Consider the following 18,041-nt stretch of genomic DNA (forward strand, 5'->3'; position numbering starts at 1 on the left):
TAGATTGCACACTTTATTGTTGTTGTTTTTCTGCCCTCTTTTAAACACTAGAATTAAAAACAAAAAAAAATCCTTAGAGACTATTTTGTGCAGCGAGCGAACTTTCAGCCGAATATATTCGAGTAGAGGCTGTTCAGGCCGTTGCTGATGGTCGAGAAGATGCCATTGTCGCTGGAGGCAGCTGCCGCATATGGCGGCATCTGTGGCCTGTAGTGCTGCGGCACCGGTATGGGCCGATACATGCCGCCCGGCGAGACGCCGCCAAGGGGCACCATTGCACCGCCGCCACCGCCGCCAATGCCCTCAATGCGCTGCAAACAGTTTTGGATGAAAATAATCGAGTTGGAGTCAAGTTTATTGTCCACTTTCTCTCCATTGTACAGTTTACCAGTAACAAGCAACACTTAGGCGTACGGAGGGGGTTAAGGGTTAAGGGTGAAGGGTTGAGGTCTCCTTAAACCAGAAAAAGTCTTAGAATTTAGGTTAAGAACTTCCATGGTGCAAAAGTCAATGAAGTAGTTGGAGACAGAGAAAGAATTTGGTAAGGAATTAAAGCAACAGAAGGAGCCACAGCAGAGATTGAAAGTGCCAGTAAAATATGATTAGAAATGGAAGTAGAAATGAAAGCAAAAACCAAATTATTCGCACAACTCTTAAGCCTAAAGGCACATCTTACGAATGTATTTACATGCCAGCCAGCACCGGGAGAGGGGCAGCGTACAGGTACAGGGTTTAGTCAGTGGACAGCTGCAGCTTATCGCTCACAGGACGCGTCCTTGCGGTGGTGACGCTGGCCGCGACTGAAGAGGCCAACAGGTAGGGCTTTATGGGTTGGGGGGACAAGTTTTTAGCCAGCACCGGGAATATACGAATCTTAAACGAAAAACTGTACCTTTGAGGGCTGCAGCGTGACATTCAGCAGCGTCGGATGCTGCTCCACAATGACGAATTCCACCTCGCGTGGGGCAAAGCTCTCGGCAAAGACCTTGGGGGGCAGAAAGGATGGTAAATAGAGAGCTGAACGAGAGTCCTGCATGTACGTACCTCCGCCTTGTAGTAGCCTGGCAGGAGTATGCGCCAGAATTCGCCATATTTGGTGGTCTGAAAGCCAACGTCGCGTCCCTTGATCTTGATGGAGGCGCGCTCAATGGGCATGCCCGCGGGATCGAAGACAAAGCCCTGGACACCGCGATGCGCCTCAGCCAGGAATTTGATAAGGGACTAAGGAAAATTGAATCAATGACAGGGAGAGATGGGAGAGAGCTCTGCCACATACCAACTGATTGTCCTCCCAATACTTTTTGAGCTCGTAGGCGGGCGGAAACTTGCAGCAGGAGATCTCTAGGGTGATCTCCATGCAGCCATACCACACATAATTATAGTCCTGCATGCCGCCCGTCAATGGGTACCAGGCAGCGCCATTTGTGATGCCATTCTCGAAGGCAGGCGTGGCCGACTTGCAGGCCACACCGCGTGACATCTTGGCATGATTCCGGGCGTAGACCAGCGACAAATGCTTCAGCACATCGTCGTCGGGGGTGAGCGAGGGTGCCGCCGAGTAGGTCTGGAACACTGCACCCAGCGGACATGTTGGGTGTAAGAGTAGGAGAGAGAGAGAGAGAGAGAAGAGGTTAGTTGGTTCGGTCTCGCAGCAATCGGTTTACTCACTCGCGCACAGGGCGGACGAACGGCAGATCCCTTTGAGCAGCCATATTGGTGTTTAAAGTACAAAGTCAGCTTTATAAATCTGAGACAGCTTAGAATACCCCCAGCAGAACAGAACACAAAAGAAAACAGCAACAAAATGGGGCCAGAGCGGCAGCAGGAGCAAGATTGCGCAGCAAGCGGACACACAGCGGACACGTAACGGACAGCGCACTGCTGGGACTACTTACTGGAGTTTGGCGTATTGTCGTAGGGATAACTGGCGACCAGTGCGCCGCCATGCAGGCTGCCACTGAGCACAAATTGTATCTTGGATATCCAATCCTTGACAGCGTCCGTTTCCGGCTGTCCGCGCTTGTTGTTCTGCTTGAAGTAGTCCGGAAAATTGCGATTCAAGTCGAAGCCACGAGCATTGTATCTGCAAGGTGAATTCTGAAGTAATCGAGGCACTTTTTGGCTGTAGAATTTTCACGTCTCACCTGCCCTGTCCGCCATCGCAGGTGCCCTCCTTGGATACCGCATAGCCATCCGGGTTCATGGTGGGCAATATGTGTATTCGCGTGTTGTCCAGCAGCCACTTGACGTACTGATCGGAGCTGTAGCTGGTCACAAAGTACTGAATGAGATGCAGCAGCATCTCGCGGCCCACGGGCTCATTGCCGTGGATGTTGCCCACATACTTGACATCGGGCTTGCCGATCATGTGCTCATACGGCGACGAGCTGACGACCATTACCCACAGATCACGGCCCTGAATGGACTTGCCAATGGAGTAGAGTGCCGTCAGATTGGGATACCTGGCACTGGTGGCTCTATGGAAAAGGGAAAAGGATAAGAGATTTTGTCGGATCTGCTGTCTGCTGTCTGCTGTCACTCACCTCAGGAATCGGGTGAGCTCCTCGTGATCGTGGTAGACAAAGTCCAAGTTCTGTGAGTCCGGCATGTAGGCCCGAGGCTCGGGCAGACCCTGAAGCGGCTGCTGCTGCTGCTGCTGCTGCTGCTGGAGATCTCCGCCGCTGTTGGGATTCACCGTCTTGGCGCTGATCAGATTGTGGCAGGCGGCATGCATGAGGATGAGGGCAAACAGCTGCAGCTGAAGCTGCTGTCCCGCGTTGCTCTTTCGCAAGATCATGTTGGGGCGACGTTGAGTCTGCGAATGCACAAAGCTGTCCGCCAGCCACACCATTTAAGTGAAACGCAAAGGCAAAATAGCAGCTGAGGATGAGGCTGAGGATGAGGCTGAGGATGAGGAGATGGACAGCAGACAGCAGGCCAACAGGTTGTGCTGCTGACCAAAACGAATGTGCTGCTACGTGGCAACAGCTGGATCGACGGATCATTGGCCTCTCACTGCCACTGAAACGTGTTCCCCCCTGTCGATCGGCGATCGTCGATCGTCGATCAGAGTTCATTGATACCCCAGGCCTGGTCCGAGTTCCCAGAAATAGATCATTGCAGATACATGTGTGTATGATGTGTGTATGGACACATGCCCCCAGCCGAAGGCTGAGCTTCCTCGGCTTGTCTAATCAGCTGCGCGGCTGTCACCGGATGACACTATCTGTGGCCCGATAAGATATTTGCAGGGGCAGGGCCAGGGGCAGGGCCAGGGCCAGGGTGGACTATATAAGCCGAGGGCCGGCACCATCTCACGCCATCTCTTGACCAAAGGAAGAACCAAGAAGTACCATGAAGCTCACCCTAAGCGCCGGACTCGTTCTGCTGGCCTGCTGCCTCGGCCAGGCCCTGCCCCAGGCACGTGTGGCCGGTGGCGAGGACGCTGTGCCCGGCCAACTGCCCTACCAGGCGGCCCTCTCCATCGGTGGCAGCTACAACTGTGGCGCGGTGATCATTGCCGAACGTTACGCCCTCACAGCCCTCACCTGTGTCTGCTCCGAAGGCAAGAACAAGCCGTAAGTGGAACATAACAGCAGGTGGAAGAGAGTCTCATCCAACTATCTTTCATTTGCAGCTGGTCCGCCAATCTGTTTGGCATCACCTTTGGCTCCGTGGATCTCTACACGGGCGGCAAGGAGATCCGCGTCGAGGAGATCACCATCAATCCCAACTACAACACCTTGAAGACCGGCCTGGCCCTCCTGCGTCTCAAGGAGTCGATTGTCTTCAATGAGAACGTGAGTCCCGTGCCGCTGGCACGCGTCGATCCGCCCGTGGGCGCCCAGGTGGAAATTTCTGGCTACGGACGCACCACCGAGTCGGAGGTCAACATGCACCGCACCCTGCAGATTGGACAGGCCAGCGTGGTGCAGGGCCGCGAGTGCCGTCTGGGCAAGAGCGACGAGGAGCCGGTGGACAACGACCAGGTGCTCTGCCTGGGCCATGAGCGTCGCAACGGCATCTGCCGCGGCGACATGGGCGGACCCGCGGTCTACCAACAGCAGCTGGTCGGCCTCGGCGGCGAGATGCTGGGCGAGTGCGGCGGCCTCCTGCCCGAGCGTTTCATTAGCATTCCAGCCAACTACGACTGGATCCAGCAGAACATTCAGTAAATAAATCCATCAATTATATTCAGCAAGAATCGAGTGTCTCCCAGGGCTGTCAGCTCTTCAACAGGGATTAGGTGATAGGAGTCCCCATCCATCGGATGGGAAATGACCTTTGGACCCTTCACCCAATCAGTGCTCATGCCATAATATGCGATTCCCTTGCCAGAGATTCACAGATAGAAGAACATTCGAAGAAGCAGGAAAAAGGCTTATTGCCGGGGAACGAACAGCCCCATTCGGAGGGAAACTTTACTGTACCTATCGGACCCATCGCAGTACTTCGATTAGATTGTGCGATAGCGCGAAATCGTGTGTTCATTGAGCAACACAAAAAGAACAAGAACAAGCCACTAAGACTTAGACACACACGAGGCAGCTGTGGCGTGGGGGTGGCGAAGTCTTAGATACCCTGCCAGAGGCATAGTTCCTGGAGCAAAAACGGAGGACAAGTCTTCTGCAAGTACACGTTTGGTGGCACTTTTCCCTTAAAGTTTACATTAAATATTGCTCAAAATGTGTATCAAAAATCTCGAAAAACTTACAGCAAACAACTTAGGAAAATTGTTTCAAAAGTTTCAACCAATTGCACATAAATAATCATTTAAAAGTGATTAAGGAATAATAATTGAATGGAACTAACGCCAAAAGTTGCATTGACTGTAGTCGGGCTTGGTTCACGAATAAACGGAGTGTCCTTGATATATTTATTGCTCCTAAAAGAAGGTCCAACGGGTTCGAGTTCTACGCGTTTCTGGCTTTAGTTGGGTTTTTTTTCAGTGCGCTACAAGTAGCTAGTTTTTAGGAGCACTATTTATGGGTCATTAGCCATGAATCAGCACTGAAAAATTGTTAACTTTTGCTTGAAGTTCTGAATATATTTGACATTTCAATCATTTAACAAAATTGCAAGCACAAAACGAGTTTTTTTTGCTATTCATTTTTTTTTTTTGATATTTAATCGCTACTGCGAAATTGGTTGGTCGCAGAGATGAGTCCGCATTGACCAGGTACTTCAGTTTTGTGTTGAATATTATAAAAAAGTTACTGAAAATTTTGAACTCAAAAAAGAGTTGTTTGTCGAACGAACACTAGAAATAGAATGTGTTGCTATTCATTTGAGTATCAGTAAAAGTTGCGTTGAATAAACGCAAACCATACAAAAACCTCATAAATATTTCATTGAACAAATTCGTGGCCCATCAGAAAAGTTGAATTTGAACTTGGTTCAAACAGAGGAAGAGAAAACCCCGAATGGTTTTTGTAAGCTGCAATCGTGTGACCTTCACGAAATGAAAGAATCTCAAAGAAAATAAATGTACAAATAAATCTGTGTTCAGTTCTCGAATGACTGTTGAATGCAATTTCGTACTTTTGAGGGAATTTTCCTTACAAAAACCATTTCGTAAGCGCTTTCCCCTCGAAGCTTCTTCCCAGTGGCACCATTTGGGCTCTGCCATTCCCATTAGGCAATTATTTGAAGCATCCAAGAGCTTAGCTTGAGTTTGTCTTGAGTTTGAGTTTGTTTATTTAGACGCTTGTCTCGGCTATCCAGTCGAGATGCTGGGTGACATCCACATAGCCGTCGGGCTGCTCGGTGCCGCAGCCGGCGACAAAGAAGGCGGCGATGCCCACCAATTGGCTGTTGTAGATGGCCGGGGAGCCGGCATCGCCGGTGCAGAGGCCAGAGGTCTCGCCCGCGGCCACCGACTCGGGCACCAGGCAGAGCAGATCCTCGTGACTGAGGTACAGCGACTCCTGGCATGCCGCGGCGCTGATCGACTGCCTGGTGGCCACCTGCAGGCGATGGCTGAGCGCCCCGTCGGGCAGCGAGGATCCCCAGCCGGCGAAGGTGATCTGTGAGCCAACGGCGGGCAGTGCGCTGGCCAGAGCAATGGGCTGGGTGTTGGCATTGAGGAGCAGTGGGGTGGCCAGCTGCAGCAGGGCCAAATCGTTCTCCGCCGAGCCGGAGTAGCCGCTGTGCACCACGACCTGGGAGAGGGCAACCAGCTGTCCCCCAGCCAGGCGCTGAATGCTGCCAGCGCGGACGAGGAAGGAGCGGGCGGGATAGCTGCGGGAAGGATGGCACAGGATTAATGCATGAACTCTACACCTGCTGACGGTCTTTGCCGCTTTGCTACCTCTCCTGACCCCAGCCAGGGACACACAGTGGGCGGCGGTGAGTGCCCAGCGCTGACTGATCAACGCTCCGCCGGCGACATGGACCCCATTCCGCTGCACCGAGATGGCGTACGGGCGGGAGCCAACATCCGCGGGCAGCCGGGAGGCGTTGCCCGCGGCCACTGCCAGCAGGAGCACTGCCAGGAAAACCATTCGAGTCTGAACTGAATTCATGCTGAATTGGAAGCGAACTGAGAGGTGCCAGCTCTCGCCGGGATGCCTTTATAGAGGCATTTATGATGCCGCAGGGAACGGAACGGGACGGAACGGTCTACCCGTTTAGACCGAATCTTATCGAGGTGGCCGTCCGTCAGGCAGGGATCATAAATCGTTTCATCGCTTATCATTTCGTCGCTGTTTTCGTGCTCAAGATTAGCCTGAAGAGCCGCTCTGCAGCGGGCTGGCTGACATCGATTGGCCATTGGAATCAGTTGATATTCCAACGTCATGGCTGCTCCACGTCTAGCGCTTGCTCCACTCTGGGCACTGCTCCTCCTGCTTGCGGCTGCCCACGCCCTGCCCGAGGGCCGCATCCTGGGCGGAGAGGATGCCACAGCCACGGAGTATCCGTGGACGGCATCGCTGCGACACAACAAGGCGCACACCTGCATGGCCGCCATCATCTCCAGCACACACCTGCTGACGGCAGCCCACTGTGTGTCCGAATTGGGAACAACGCCGTAAGTGCGATCCTTCAGCGATCCTCCTGCTGAATCCTAATCCCTTGGCCATTTCGCAGTGTCGCTGCCAGCAGCTTGGGCGTGCGTGTGGGCAGCATCAATCAGTATGCCGGTGGGCAGATTGTCAACGTGAAGAGCGTCCTCATCCATCCATCGTACGGCAATTTCCTGCACGACTTGGCCATCGTCACGCTGAGCGAGCCTCTGGTCTACACCGAACGCATTGCCGCCGCCACACTGCCCACCAAGGTGGAGGAGGGGGGCGAGGAGGAGGTGTCCGCGGAGCTGCCCCATAACACACCCGTCTATGTGGCCGGCTGGGGTGCAGTCTCCGATGGCTCCGCGCCCTACAAGCTGCAGAAGGCCAACTACAACACCGTCAGTGCTCCGTTCTGTGAGCTGGCCGCCGGCTATGGCTACGCGTCCACCCTGTGCCTGTCCAGCGCCGAGAGGGAGGGCATCTGCAGCGGCGATGCCGGCGCCGCTGTCATCGATGACGACAAGGTGCTGCAGGGCCTAACCAGCTTCCATTTCGCGGACTGTGGCAGCTCCTACCCGGATGTTGCCTCCCGCATCTACTACTATCTGGACTGGATCGAGGCAAACACACAGGAAGCCACCTAAAGGGACGCTCGATCGTTCGCTCTTTTTTTTACACATTTTTTTCATGTGCATAAAGTGTGAAATCTTTCCAAGAACTGTGTGTGTTTCGATGGCTACGGAGCAGAGCCCAGACCCCGGGTTTATGGGAGCAAGCTTATGGCAGCCATAAATTTCGCACCGATCGGGCGGGCGGGCGGTCAATCGGGCCTCGTCATGACTGGACTACAAAGGTTACATAAATGGCGTAACCGAGAGCCGAGAGCCGAGACCTTGATGGGTCAAAGCGATTAATCGTTGTAGGGCAGACTGGCAGATTGGCAGATTAAATGTGAAACATTTATGGCAATCGATCAGAGTTACGCTGGAACTGCCTGGAGAAATATTTCTCCTTGTTTTGCTTTGTTTTGTTTGGGGTATCATTTGCTACATATTGAAATGTAGCTAATTCGCGCTCTGATTTCCTTATCGCTTTGCCGATTGATAGAGATCTTGAGTTCTGTTGGAATCGTCAGAAACCAATCTGCCAAGTGGCTGTGGGAAATACTCGTACTTGCAGCTAAGATTTTGGTAACTTTCTTATCGTACCCTTGTGATTGAGATCTAAGGAAACGCCCAGCATGGATTTGGAGATTCAACGGAGATTATTGTAGATTATTAATTATGGTAGATCAACGAAAGAGACAGACTAAGGATGCGTAATCTCTGGCCATAGCTTTTCCCGATTGCCTGGATTCTTTCAGTTAAAGTTCCCCTTCTTTCGCACGGGCATGGCTGACTCAATGGCTTACTCATCCCCTGGTATCTCCACCGCCTTTGTCTTGGTCTTGTCATGGTCATAGATCAGTTCTGCTGCGGGGTTGGGTGTGGTGGCGGGAGGGGAAATTGCAATCGAATTGGCATTACGATTGGCATTTTATATTTTGATCGTGGGGGAAATAACATCGCCTAACGTCCAATTTAGCCAGCCAAAGGCCGCGATAAGATTAGATTTACGCCAATGTCCAAGCCCCAGATAAGACCAGCTAAGGGGGTGGAGCGGTGTTTGCTTTGGAGGGGGCTGCATGTCCACTTAAATTTGGCAGCCCTTGTGCTACGCATTTTAATTTCAACCGTCGGCGGTAGAGGTAGCATCCAGAGCGAAAGATGATCCAATCCCGAGGCCTTTTGCTCGCTTTTCTCTGCCTTTCTGCGCTCCTGGGCTGCTGCCAGGCTGGCCTCAAGGGCCGCATCTTGGGCGGCGATGAAGCCGGACCCACGGCCACGCCCCATGCCGCCTCCTTGCGGGTGGACAATGCGCATGTGTGCGGCGCCAGCATTGTGTCTGCCACAAAGATGGTGACCACCGCCCACTGCCTGCACCGCGATGGAAAGCTGTAAGTGACCGACAGAAACAGAGAGAGAGAGAGAGAGGGAGAGAGAGAGAGGAGGAATCTGCTCTATAATTTCTCGTTCCCCTTCCCCTTCCAGCATCGATGTCAGCCGTCTGTCGTGCCGCGTGGGCAGCACCAATCAGTATGCTGGCGGACGCATTGTGTATGTCGCTTCGGTGATTGTGCATCCGGACTACTATCAGCTGCAGAACAATGTGGCCGTGATCACGCTCAGCTCTGCGCTGGCCTTCACCGACCGCATCAAGGCCGTGGAGTTGGCCAGCAGCGACGAGGATCTGCCCGCCCAGGGATCCGCCATCATTGTGGCGGGCTGGGGGCGCACCGTGGAGGGCAGCAACTCCTACAAGATACGCGAACTTTCGCTGACCGTCGCCGAGGAGACGGTCTGCCTGGACGCCTACAGTGCCCACGACAAGGCGAGCTTTTGCCTGGCCCACGAGCTGAAGCAGGGCACCTGCCACGGCGACGGAGGCAGCGGCGCCGTCTACAACGAAAAGCTCATTGGACTGACGAACTTTGTGGTGGGTGCCTGCGGCTCCCGTTATCCGGACGTGTTTGTGCGGGTCTCCAGCTTCCACGACTGGCTGCAGCAGCAGATTGCCTAGGCTCCACGCGACATTATAGTTACTCTGTAAATCTGACCCAATTGGCGCTGTTTCGTTTGTTAATGGTCGAGGTGGTGGTCGAGCGTCATTTGGGTGACTCAGTCTCACTCGATGTTGATAAGGATAAGGAGGCGCTGGCGATTGCCACTGGACTAGTTCCCTATAAAATGTTTATGACTCGATTTATGGCAGAACGGCACAATGGCGGCGGGCTCTAACAATGTTCAGGGCTCATTAGGAGCTTGCAAATGCAGCAATTAAACAATAAACAATAAAACTAACGAGAAGGGACGTGTGAGACGCTTCTGACGCGTCACAACTTTTATACCCGGCACTCAGTACTACATCTGCACCTTAGCGGTGTTTTGTCAAATTTTACACTTTTCCTTCATCTGCCATCTATGTACATCTACAACGCTTCTCACACCCACACGCTCCTTTAGCTCACCCCTCTTTCCCAGACCCACACACTGCAGACTCGCGGCAGAGGCCGTATACTGTAGAAGCAGAGTGTGAATGAGAGAATGTGAAAAAAACAACAAAAGCTGCGGGACGGGGTGGGTTTAGCCACTGCAAATTCATTTCTTCATTCTGGCTATAATAATGATCCAATCGGATCCCAATTCGGGATCTGATAGATATGGTCCTTCCCTACGGAATGGCGTTTTTAGTTTTCTTTTATATTTCAAATTGTAGCTTTGGGAGGCTTTCCCGCTTTTGCGGGGGCGGAAGGGGCGGGGCTCATTTTTGAAATACACTTGTAACAGTGTGAGCACACAGAAGTCTGGATGCAAAACTGGGTTGCCCCATCTCTGAGTCTCTGAGTACTAGGTCTCTGATTACTAGACGCTCATTAGGACGGACAGACAGACATGTCTCTATCGACTGGGGTATTGATGCTGATCAAGAATATATATCCTTTATGGGGTCGGAAACGTTTCCTTCTGTGCGTTACAAACATCCGTTATTCCACACAAATACAATATACCCTATTTACTCTTCGGGTACAGGGTATAAAAATATGTAATTGCTGAGCTTGCTGAAAACGAATATACAAATTATAGCGAAACTATGAAATCAACCATAAAGTCCAAAATACTCTCAATAGTGGCTGGCTAGTCGGTGTCTACGATCACTACGATCCCACCCTCGCGTCAGCTTCAGCAGAGAGAGAGAGAGAGAGAGAGAGAGAGTGAGCAATGCATGAGGTTTTGTCTTTGCTTTGCATTTGCTACCTGCAGAAACCAATGCCAATTGCAACAACAAAACTTTTGCGAGTCTCTTTTCACCGTCACCTTCGTGGGAGCATTCAAGGGATTGCAATAACAATTTCTCGCCATTTGAAGACAGGAATGAACATGCAAGGGCTTGCCTTCGAGCAGATAATAAACGCCCCCAGTCGGTAAGTTGGAAGTTCCGTTCTAGATAATTCTAGACAATCCGTTGAGTTCGATAATTGAGTTGCGCCCTAATTGAAACAGACATTAGAACCAGAACCCCCCCAGAGCCGCTTCGATAGCGACTTGGGACTGTGACACTGATGATGATGATGATGACGACAGGTCCACAAGGGGGATCTGCCATAAATAAACGTATCCCGGCCTCGATGCAGCCACACAATCCAATCGATTCCAAGAACCGGACATGTCTTTGCGAATTCTGGCTTTCGTCCTCCTCCTTCTGGCCTGCCTCGCCGGCTACTGCCTCGCCCAGGACCTAGACGATGGCGCTTCGCCGCGCATCGTGGGCGGCACGCGGGCCGTTGCGGGCCAGTTTCCCCACCAGATCTCCCTGCGGCGCAACGATCGTTTCGTCTGCGGCGGCTCCATACTATCCACCAGCTACGTGCTGACTGCCGGCCACTGCGTCAAGTCGGGCAACAATGTGTAAGGGCGAGACTTGCTGCGGATATTCCAGCATGCACTTATCCTTCCTCTTCTCTCTCTCTCTCGGGTAGGACTCCCGCCTCACAGCTGAGCATTCGGGCGGGCACTTTGCTGCTGTCCGGCGGTGGTGTGCGCGTGAATGTGGCCCAAGTGGTGGTGCATCCACAGTACGGCAACTCTGCGGGCCACGATGTGGCTGTGCTCCGCCTGGGCTCCACGCTGCTATTCAGCTCCCTGATAAAGGCCATCCCGCTGGCCAGCAGTGATCCGCCCGACAATGCCCTGGTGGACATCTCCGGCTGGGGCGCCATCTTCCACAACGGACCCGTCTCCGATCAGCTGCTCTATGCCCAGGTGCGCAACCTCGCCCGCGACACGTGCAAGCAGAAGTACTACAGCCGTCTTTCCGACACCACCATGTGCCTGCTGCACGAGGCCAAGAAGGGCGCCTGCCATGGGGACTCGGGCGGTCCGGCCACCTACGGCGGCAGCCTGGTGGGCGTCGCCAGCTTTGTGCTCGGCGGCTGCGGCCGAGCAGCGCCCGATGGCTACGGGCGCATCTCGGTGCTGCGCCAATGGATACGACAGACAGCAAAGCTGTAGAATGGGATACCGTTATGGGGTCATCACTCTCTCTCTCACAACTCTGCCACTCATTTGGCGTCAAGCGAATTGTAACCGAATTTTAGAACAGTAAAGATGAGCAACGAGCATTACATTATTCTCTCTCCTTCTCTCTGTGGGAATTTATCAGAGCGCGACCTCTGGCCCCGTCTCTGCAGTGCTCCCAAGTGAAAGTGAAAATTGGAGTCCAACTACAGCTTCAGCTTCAGCTTCAGCTCCACTGCCACTGCCACTGCCACTGTTGCTGCTCGGTAATTTTCCGTTTATTTTTAGTTTTTCAACTACGCCTCTTTCCACCCCACCACCGCCCCCCTGCGGCATTTAATGAGTTTGTTTTGCTTTTCATTTAACTTGTCTCAAAACCAAAAAAAAAATACTTTCGAGTGGCGTGGCTGTTGGCCCGGCCCCTGCCCGCGGCTTGTACGAGTATTTTCACAGTTTTTTGTCTCGGTTTTTTGCGTTCGCCGAGGGTATTACGACTGTGTGGAGCCCGGATGCAGTCCCACAACTAAGTAATTATTTGCTCGAACTCTAACAGATAGCCACAGCCACTTCCGTTTGTTCCGACGCAAATTAATCAGCTTGAAAAATTAATAAAATATTTAAATGTAAATGTACCCAAATCGAAACTAAATGGCAGCGACTCGTCGTGTGCTTTGGCAAGGGTATCATTGCTTCGGGCACACCTTTCTCTCCCGTTTAGCTGTGCATTTTGGAGAGATTTAATGTTGTGTTTTTTGTTGTACTCGCTGTTCGTTTTTCTTGTGTTTCTCTCTGTATGCAATTATCGGTGATGTTGGATCTGGTGGATCCACATCGCATCGCGTCTCGTGGCTCTTGGAGTTCATTCGTTTTGCTTTTTTTCTGTCTCTCTGTACGTGTCCGTGTCCGTGTCCATCAGCCAAGTGTGAAATGCGGCTTTAAAATGCAATTCACGCGCGAGTCATCGAACTTCTTTGCTTTTTATGTGATGGGCTTTCGGTTTTGGTTATGGGAATGTCTCGTGAAAGAGCAGCAAGAACCCTTTTCCAGCGAGTCTGAGTGTCTGAGTGTGTGAGTGCGTGAGTGTGTGACTCATTTGTCTGACCTACTCATGGGGCGATCATTAAACGGCCACTGAATGCTGATTAAAGCCCTGTGCCCATTTCCCACTTGCGGCTTTACTCTCATTCAAATAAAATAAAACATGGAATCAGTGGCCATAGTATTAGACATTTAATATGCACCGATCCCAAATATCTTTTTGGCAAGGTCTCAGATCTCAGGCACAGCGTTTCCGTTCACTCAATTCCCTGCTCCTCCCCGCGCCAGCTCTCGATCCATGTGGCGTTTGTGTCTCGCTCAATTTCACTTGGTCCATGGCTGTGCCACTTCCAGACATCGTCCGGCATCGTGGTGATGGCCATGGTCAAGCGTGTCGCAACAAGCAAATTTCTTTCAATTAGGCGCTGCCTGCCCCAGCCCCCCTCCGACTGTGGCTCTGTTTTTGGTTTTGTTTTTTTCAATTTTGATTAGCATGGAAAGTAATGGACGGACGAGTGTCGTCTTGGCCAAGAGTAAGTTGGCTTTTAATGGACAAAGAAAAGTTAAAGCCGATCAGAAGCGAGCACTTGCTAACGGGTTTCTGTGTGAATCCGGGCCGACAGCACCCAACGCGCGCGAGAGAGAGAGAGAGAGAGAGAGAGAGAGAGAGAGAGAGAGAGAGAGAGAGAGAGAGAGAGGGGGGGAGAGCAGACGCCCAGCTGCAGCTCAAAGCGAGCAAGTTAACCCACTAACCTTGTTACCGTGTTGTTGTTAACCGTTTCGTGGTCGCATTGAAAGTGCCTGCCTGCCCGCCTGCCTGCCACTGGCTGGCTCTCCTCTGTCAAGTTCAATGCTGCCTCCCCCCCCCTGGGACGCTGACGCGACAGAGTTTAGCCCTGACGGAGGCCAGGCCTTGTCTTCGGGCAAGGCCAAAGGACAACCATGGGCGAGGAGAGACATGCGCACTGGGTTAGTGGGTGAGCCCTTGACAGCAGACCCCATTTGGCATGGGGTTGAACTGCCTACCCCATCACCCCCCCCCCCCCCCTTGCTTGCTAGCTGGCTGGCTGTTTACATAACAACAAAAACTGCAGCACGACCTTCACCTTGGCAGTGGCAGAAAGCAGCAGCAGGACACACTCACACACACGCAGATAAGAAACTTAGCCATGGCCTTGTTCCGCCAGTCAGCCATCTTCCCCTCTCCCTGCCCCTGCCACTGCCCCTGCCCGACTGGCCTTGATCTTCAGCTTTCCCACTGGCGGATGCTATAGTTTTATCTGCAACTTGGATTACCTGATTTCCTGCAACTCTTTTCCTGTTCGCTGCTCGCCCTGGCTTGCCGCTGCCGTTGCCGCTGCCGTTGTAAGTTTTCCCGCGGAGTGGCTGCAATGGAAATTTGCATAAAATATTCAATCAGCTTTCATTGTCTCTCAGGCTTTTGCCGTTTTTGTTGCTGTTTTGCCTTTGCCGGGCTTCAATTTCTTCACACCAAAAAAAATAGCAAATCGACAACCAAAAAAATGCAAACAAATAAATTCTCTTTTTCTTTTTGTTTTTGTTTTTGTCTCGTGTAGTTTCTCTTTACGCCTACGCGTTGTGGCGCCCAAAATTAGCACTGGACTTGGATTCGGCCGAAAAAACACGCGACACTGACGCAATGGTGGGCAGGTTGACGGGGGGACGGAGGACGGGGGGCGCGTGGCAAGGAGAATGAAATCTTAGTGGCAGCTTGAATCCGTCTCAAGTTTTGAGTTTTGTGTGTTTGTTCGTTGCTTACACTTTTCAGAGACAGAGACAGAGTCAGAGCCGAGAGTCAGAGCCCAGATCCAGTCACTGAAACGGAAACGGAGGCGGGGCTGCAGAAGCAGAAGCAGAAACAGATTTGTGGCAGACTTTACTTTGGCTGTGGCAGAAGGCAGAGAGCAAGTTTTGAAACGCGTCCGATTGCTAGCGCCGTTAGAGTTCGACTGAATTGTTGGCCAGTGGCGCGTCTCGTCTGCTTGGCTTGGACCATGAATGGAGGAGGCAGTTGGCTTGAGGCTGAGGCTGAGGTTTCCCCCAACGCGCCGTGCTTCACTTCATGACATATGTGTGTGGAAATGAGCGACGGCACTATTTGTATGTAGCACCAGTATTTTCAACAAATTATTTTCCGGTTTTAATCACTTTGAGAGCGGCTTCAATTTGAAAGCCTTTTGAAACTGCACATTTCATGGCAGGCTGCCTTTGTCAGCCAGCAAACTCAAAGTGCCCGCTTCAGTTTCGTAGCAATGGACTTGATGCAGTGGTGCGGACTGACACTTTTCAACATATATCGATATCTATATCGATTTGAAAATATGATAAAAGATAATAAAATTGCTAAAATGTTTCAACAAATGACTAATTATTACGGCAATCACAGTGTTGCACGTTTACAGCTAGGCAGACTGCTCTCATCATCGCTGAGTTCACGTTTTCGCTTCTTCTGATGCTCCTCCACCAGCTCGGAGATGACAATTTTATTGCCCGTCAGCTGCAGCCAGTTGATGTACTGCGAGCGGTAAACGATGATTGATTAAAGCATGAAAAAGGGTTTTGAGAATCATTCATTTACCTGCGTATTGGTGCGCACACCCGCCTCGTGCAGCTTCGCCTCGATGTTGTCTAGCCGCAGCTCGGACTTGGCCATGTGTCCGTCGTTTTTGGATATGTCCAGCAAGTGGCGCACACGCTGCCGCATCGTCTCGAAGATGATGCGCCCGATGACATGGTTGCGATCGTAGGGCGTCAGATAGCGGCCAAACTCGTAAAAGTACGGATGCAGTCGCCCCAGTTCGATGTGCGTCGTCTCCGCCTCGCAGACGGCCTTGTGCACATTCTTGTAGATATCCGGCACGGAGACGGTGAAGTAGGCATTGTTCACCTTCAGCTCCTTGATATACCACAGCGGCAGATTGACGGTGCGCCCCGGCTCCAGGTCGTCACCCTCGGCACCGGCATCCAAAAAGCCTGCAAGCCCGGAAAATGCAACAGAATTCGAAGAGATTTTTCCAATTACATTTTACGTACCCATGCGCTGCAGCTTCGTGTTGACCTTGCATTCGACCTTCTCCTGGGTCACAAATATATCCTCGATCGAGTAGTAGTTTGGAAAATAGTTCATTGCGCCAGCCTCCTGGGTTTTGTTTTCATTTGTAATCAAAACAAAAGAGGAACTCAGTTTGCGCGGTAACCAGGGCTGAACAACAAAATACCAAAAATCTGCAAACGAAAAATATGCGTTAATACCACATAATGCCAAGGTATTTGCTTAATTAAATGTTCCAATTAAAGCCTAGTACTCAGATCGAAAAAAAGGGGCCGCTAAAAAACTCAGGGATCGACTCGACAACTCAGATCGACAAAAAAACAGGCCGAAATAATCTAGAAAGTCAGACGATAGTACTTTGTGGTATCGATAGTATTTGTGTGGTATTCGTTAGTATGTTGTTTGTCCACCCAAGGGTAGAGCGGTAAAACCTCAAAAAAAAGAAACAAGATTAATTTCATCAAATCGAAGCCAAATTGTGAGTACTTTTATTAACTAAACAAGCCAACACATTGATGTTTGTCCCATTTAGACTCTGCACAATGACCATAGATAAGACGCCCTCTATAATCGCTGGGTTGCAAAGGGAAAAGCAGCGTCAGTCGAAGCGGCGATTGAATGACTTGCACCAGAGCCACAGCAAGGCTTCTTACCTCGGAAGGAGACTCCGTGTGCGTCGCTTGATTGCCGTGGATAAGTGTGCTGCTGAGCGGTCTGCCCCCAAGAGATCGTGGATTTCTCTGCCCCGCGGGTGCATCGTCCTGATCGCGCTGGTGGCGCTACTTTGCGGCTTCAGCTCGTACTACGACGAGGAGAATGTGAGCAAATTTATGCTGAATTACAGCAGGCAGTACCAGGCCATCATCCACAGCAGGCAAAACTACTGTGATCATACGCTGTCGCTGCACGAAACGTTTGGCCACATTCGCCGGCACGTGCTGAACCAAGAAACGGCGCTCGACCAGCTGGAGGAGGCTTTGGGCGAGCCACAATTTCAGTCGATTTCGCTGGTGGGATCTTCGGGCGTGGGCAAGAGTCTGACTGCCCGTCTGCTCAGCGAGCTGTTCCCCTGGCCGGAAAATGTGCACACTCTGACCAAAAGTGATATCTCGGACGCCAACAGAGTGCAATCGCTGCTCAGTAAATTGTCCCACTGTGGCCGCAATCTCATCTTCGTGGACAACTTGAGCACGGCCAGCGGGGACCAAGAGCTTGTGCCAGTGCTCAACGCTCTGGTCAGCAACTTTGGCGACATCGCCAGACACAACAATACGCACAGAGCAAACCTGAAACGCCTGGCCATAGTCTACATCTTCAATGTCAATCGTTGGCTCGACGGGACTGCACTCGAGCAATTCGCCACCGTGCTGCAGCTGCCTCACACTCAGGTCGTTCAATACGACACGCTCCAGCAGCAGCACTTGGAAAGTTGCATTCGACACGAGGCGGCCCTAGAGAATCTGCACGTGGATCAGGAGCGGGTGCAGGAAATGATCAGAGTCACAGATGTCAGGATGTCCGGATGCAAGACAGTTCGTGCCAAGGTCTTAATCTACGGGAAACCCAAATCGAACCACACAAAAGACTGACCACAACAGAAACAAAAGACTTGGAAGCAACAAAGCGTTGAAAATCCCCCCCCAAAACTGAGATTACATTCCGCTTAGCCTAAGCTTAGGTATACGTAGGTAAAGGACACCAAAAAACGACAATTCTGCACAGCAACAGTGCAGCAGTGATAGCAGTGAAGGAATTTATACCAGAAAGAGCGACAATTCGCGGTCTGCCATGAGACATTAAGTTATA

The 18,041-nt window shown here is 51.7% G+C and overlaps 8 protein-coding genes across 13 annotated transcripts; 5 read left to right on the plus strand and 3 right to left on the minus strand.

Moving 5' to 3' along the window:
* Positions 1-49: 49 nt before the first annotated feature.
* On the minus strand, positions 50-15,132 carry LOC117903425 (carboxypeptidase M). Of its 6 annotated transcripts, none has more exons than XM_034815447.1 (10): positions 14,943-15,132; positions 14,459-14,548; positions 2,544-2,831; positions 2,145-2,477; positions 1,896-2,083; positions 1,669-1,710; positions 1,277-1,572; positions 1,045-1,221; positions 893-985; positions 50-311 (listed from the first exon to the last, which is right to left on the minus strand). In XM_034815447.1, the coding sequence occupies exons 3-10, from the start codon at positions 2,795-2,797 to the stop codon at positions 105-107; spliced, it is 1,590 nt and encodes a 529-aa protein (XP_034671338.1). In that variant the 5' UTR covers positions 2,798-2,831; positions 14,459-14,548; positions 14,943-15,132; the 3' UTR covers positions 50-104. The 6 variants fall into 6 exon arrangements, with proteins under 6 accessions (XP_034671338.1, XP_034671333.1, XP_034671334.1 ...); XM_034815442.1 differs by having other exon boundaries at positions 15,064-15,130; XM_034815443.1 differs by having other exon boundaries at positions 1,669-1,698; positions 15,064-15,129.
* LOC117903431 (serine protease SP24D) lies at positions 3,311-4,204 on the plus strand. Its single transcript, XM_034815454.1, has 2 exons — positions 3,311-3,578; positions 3,638-4,204. The coding sequence occupies exons 1-2, from the start codon at positions 3,355-3,357 to the stop codon at positions 4,173-4,175; spliced, it is 762 nt and encodes a 253-aa protein (XP_034671345.1). The 5' UTR covers positions 3,311-3,354; the 3' UTR covers positions 4,176-4,204.
* Positions 5,672-6,524, minus strand: LOC117895692 (serine protease SP24D). The gene is made up of 2 exons (XM_034803542.1): positions 6,320-6,524; positions 5,672-6,250 (listed from the first exon to the last, which is right to left on the minus strand). Exons 1-2 carry the CDS (start codon positions 6,522-6,524, stop codon positions 5,700-5,702), a joined length of 756 nt encoding a protein of 251 aa, XP_034659433.1. The 3' UTR covers positions 5,672-5,699.
* Positions 6,763-7,728, plus strand: LOC117903429 (trypsin alpha). Its single transcript, XM_034815452.1, has 2 exons — positions 6,763-7,030; positions 7,090-7,728. The coding sequence occupies exons 1-2, from the start codon at positions 6,798-6,800 to the stop codon at positions 7,652-7,654; spliced, it is 798 nt and encodes a 265-aa protein (XP_034671343.1). The 5' UTR covers positions 6,763-6,797; the 3' UTR covers positions 7,655-7,728.
* Positions 8,737-9,665, plus strand: LOC117903432 (chymotrypsin-1). The gene is made up of 2 exons (XM_034815455.1): positions 8,737-9,006; positions 9,101-9,665. Exons 1-2 carry the CDS (start codon positions 8,777-8,779, stop codon positions 9,627-9,629), a joined length of 759 nt encoding a protein of 252 aa, XP_034671346.1. The 5' UTR covers positions 8,737-8,776; the 3' UTR covers positions 9,630-9,665.
* On the plus strand, positions 11,249-12,231 carry LOC117903430 (serine protease SP24D). Its single transcript, XM_034815453.1, has 2 exons — positions 11,249-11,515; positions 11,587-12,231. The coding sequence occupies exons 1-2, from the start codon at positions 11,274-11,276 to the stop codon at positions 12,116-12,118; spliced, it is 774 nt and encodes a 257-aa protein (XP_034671344.1). The 5' UTR covers positions 11,249-11,273; the 3' UTR covers positions 12,119-12,231.
* A 334-nt stretch (positions 15,133-15,466) lies between the features above and the next one.
* On the minus strand, positions 15,467-16,390 carry LOC117903435 (probable DNA replication complex GINS protein PSF3). The gene is made up of 3 exons (XM_034815459.1): positions 16,217-16,390; positions 15,762-16,156; positions 15,467-15,698 (listed from the first exon to the last, which is right to left on the minus strand). Exons 1-3 carry the CDS (start codon positions 16,308-16,310, stop codon positions 15,564-15,566), a joined length of 624 nt encoding a protein of 207 aa, XP_034671350.1. The 5' UTR covers positions 16,311-16,390; the 3' UTR covers positions 15,467-15,563.
* A 218-nt stretch (positions 16,391-16,608) lies between these two features.
* LOC117903428 lies at positions 16,609-18,041 on the plus strand. The gene is made up of 2 exons (XM_034815451.1): positions 16,609-16,713; positions 16,768-18,041. Exon 2 carries the CDS (start codon positions 16,778-16,780, stop codon positions 17,822-17,824), a length of 1,047 nt encoding a protein of 348 aa, XP_034671342.1. The 5' UTR covers positions 16,609-16,713; positions 16,768-16,777; the 3' UTR covers positions 17,825-18,041.

Source organism: Drosophila subobscura, chromosome A (genome assembly GCF_008121235.1).
Source record: "Drosophila subobscura isolate 14011-0131.10 chromosome A, UCBerk_Dsub_1.0, whole genome shotgun sequence".
Lineage (NCBI taxonomy): Eukaryota > Metazoa > Arthropoda > Insecta > Diptera > Drosophilidae > Drosophila > Drosophila subobscura.

What these genes read in the sequence shown, in the direction of transcription:
- LOC117903425 (XM_034815447.1), bottom strand. Translation starts at nt 2,797, where the DNA reads ATGATCTTGCGAAAGAGCAACGCGGGACAGCAGCTTCAGCTGCAGCTG. An exon ending in ATTGGGAGGACAATCAGTTG is followed by an intron (nt 1,222 to 1,276) that starts GTATGTGGCAGA and finishes AATTTTCCTTAG; the next exon opens with TCCCTTATCAAATTCCTGGC. An exon ending in TCACGCTGCAGCCCTCAAAG is followed by an intron (nt 312 to 892) that starts GTACAGTTTTTC and finishes AACTGTTTGCAG; the next exon opens with CGCATTGAGGGCATTGGCGG.
- LOC117903431 (XM_034815454.1), top strand. Translation starts at nt 3,355, where the DNA reads ATGAAGCTCACCCTAAGCGCCGGACTCGTTCTGCTGGCCTGCTGCCTC. An exon ending in TCCGAAGGCAAGAACAAGCC is followed by an intron (nt 3,579 to 3,637) that starts GTAAGTGGAACA and finishes TTTCATTTGCAG; the next exon opens with CTGGTCCGCCAATCTGTTTG.
- LOC117895692 (XM_034803542.1), bottom strand. Translation starts at nt 6,524, where the DNA reads ATGAATTCAGTTCAGACTCGAATGGTTTTCCTGGCAGTGCTCCTGCTG. An exon ending in CTGTGTGTCCCTGGCTGGGG is followed by an intron (nt 6,251 to 6,319) that starts TCAGGAGAGGTA and finishes TCCTGTGCCATC; the next exon opens with CTTCCCGCAGCTATCCCGCC.
- LOC117903429 (XM_034815452.1), top strand. Translation starts at nt 6,798, where the DNA reads ATGGCTGCTCCACGTCTAGCGCTTGCTCCACTCTGGGCACTGCTCCTC. An exon ending in TCCGAATTGGGAACAACGCC is followed by an intron (nt 7,031 to 7,089) that starts GTAAGTGCGATC and finishes GCCATTTCGCAG; the next exon opens with TGTCGCTGCCAGCAGCTTGG.
- LOC117903432 (XM_034815455.1), top strand. Translation starts at nt 8,777, where the DNA reads ATGATCCAATCCCGAGGCCTTTTGCTCGCTTTTCTCTGCCTTTCTGCG. An exon ending in CTGCACCGCGATGGAAAGCT is followed by an intron (nt 9,007 to 9,100) that starts GTAAGTGACCGA and finishes TTCCCCTTCCAG; the next exon opens with CATCGATGTCAGCCGTCTGT.
- LOC117903430 (XM_034815453.1), top strand. Translation starts at nt 11,274, where the DNA reads ATGTCTTTGCGAATTCTGGCTTTCGTCCTCCTCCTTCTGGCCTGCCTC. An exon ending in GTCAAGTCGGGCAACAATGT is followed by an intron (nt 11,516 to 11,586) that starts GTAAGGGCGAGA and finishes TCTCTCGGGTAG; the next exon opens with GACTCCCGCCTCACAGCTGA.
- LOC117903435 (XM_034815459.1), bottom strand. Translation starts at nt 16,310, where the DNA reads ATGAACTATTTTCCAAACTACTACTCGATCGAGGATATATTTGTGACC. An exon ending in CACGAAGCTGCAGCGCATGG is followed by an intron (nt 16,157 to 16,216) that starts GTACGTAAAATG and finishes CCGGGCTTGCAG; the next exon opens with GCTTTTTGGATGCCGGTGCC. An exon ending in GTGTGCGCACCAATACGCAG is followed by an intron (nt 15,699 to 15,761) that starts GTAAATGAATGA and finishes TACCGCTCGCAG; the next exon opens with TACATCAACTGGCTGCAGCT.
- LOC117903428 (XM_034815451.1), top strand. Translation starts at nt 16,778, where the DNA reads ATGACCATAGATAAGACGCCCTCTATAATCGCTGGGTTGCAAAGGGAA.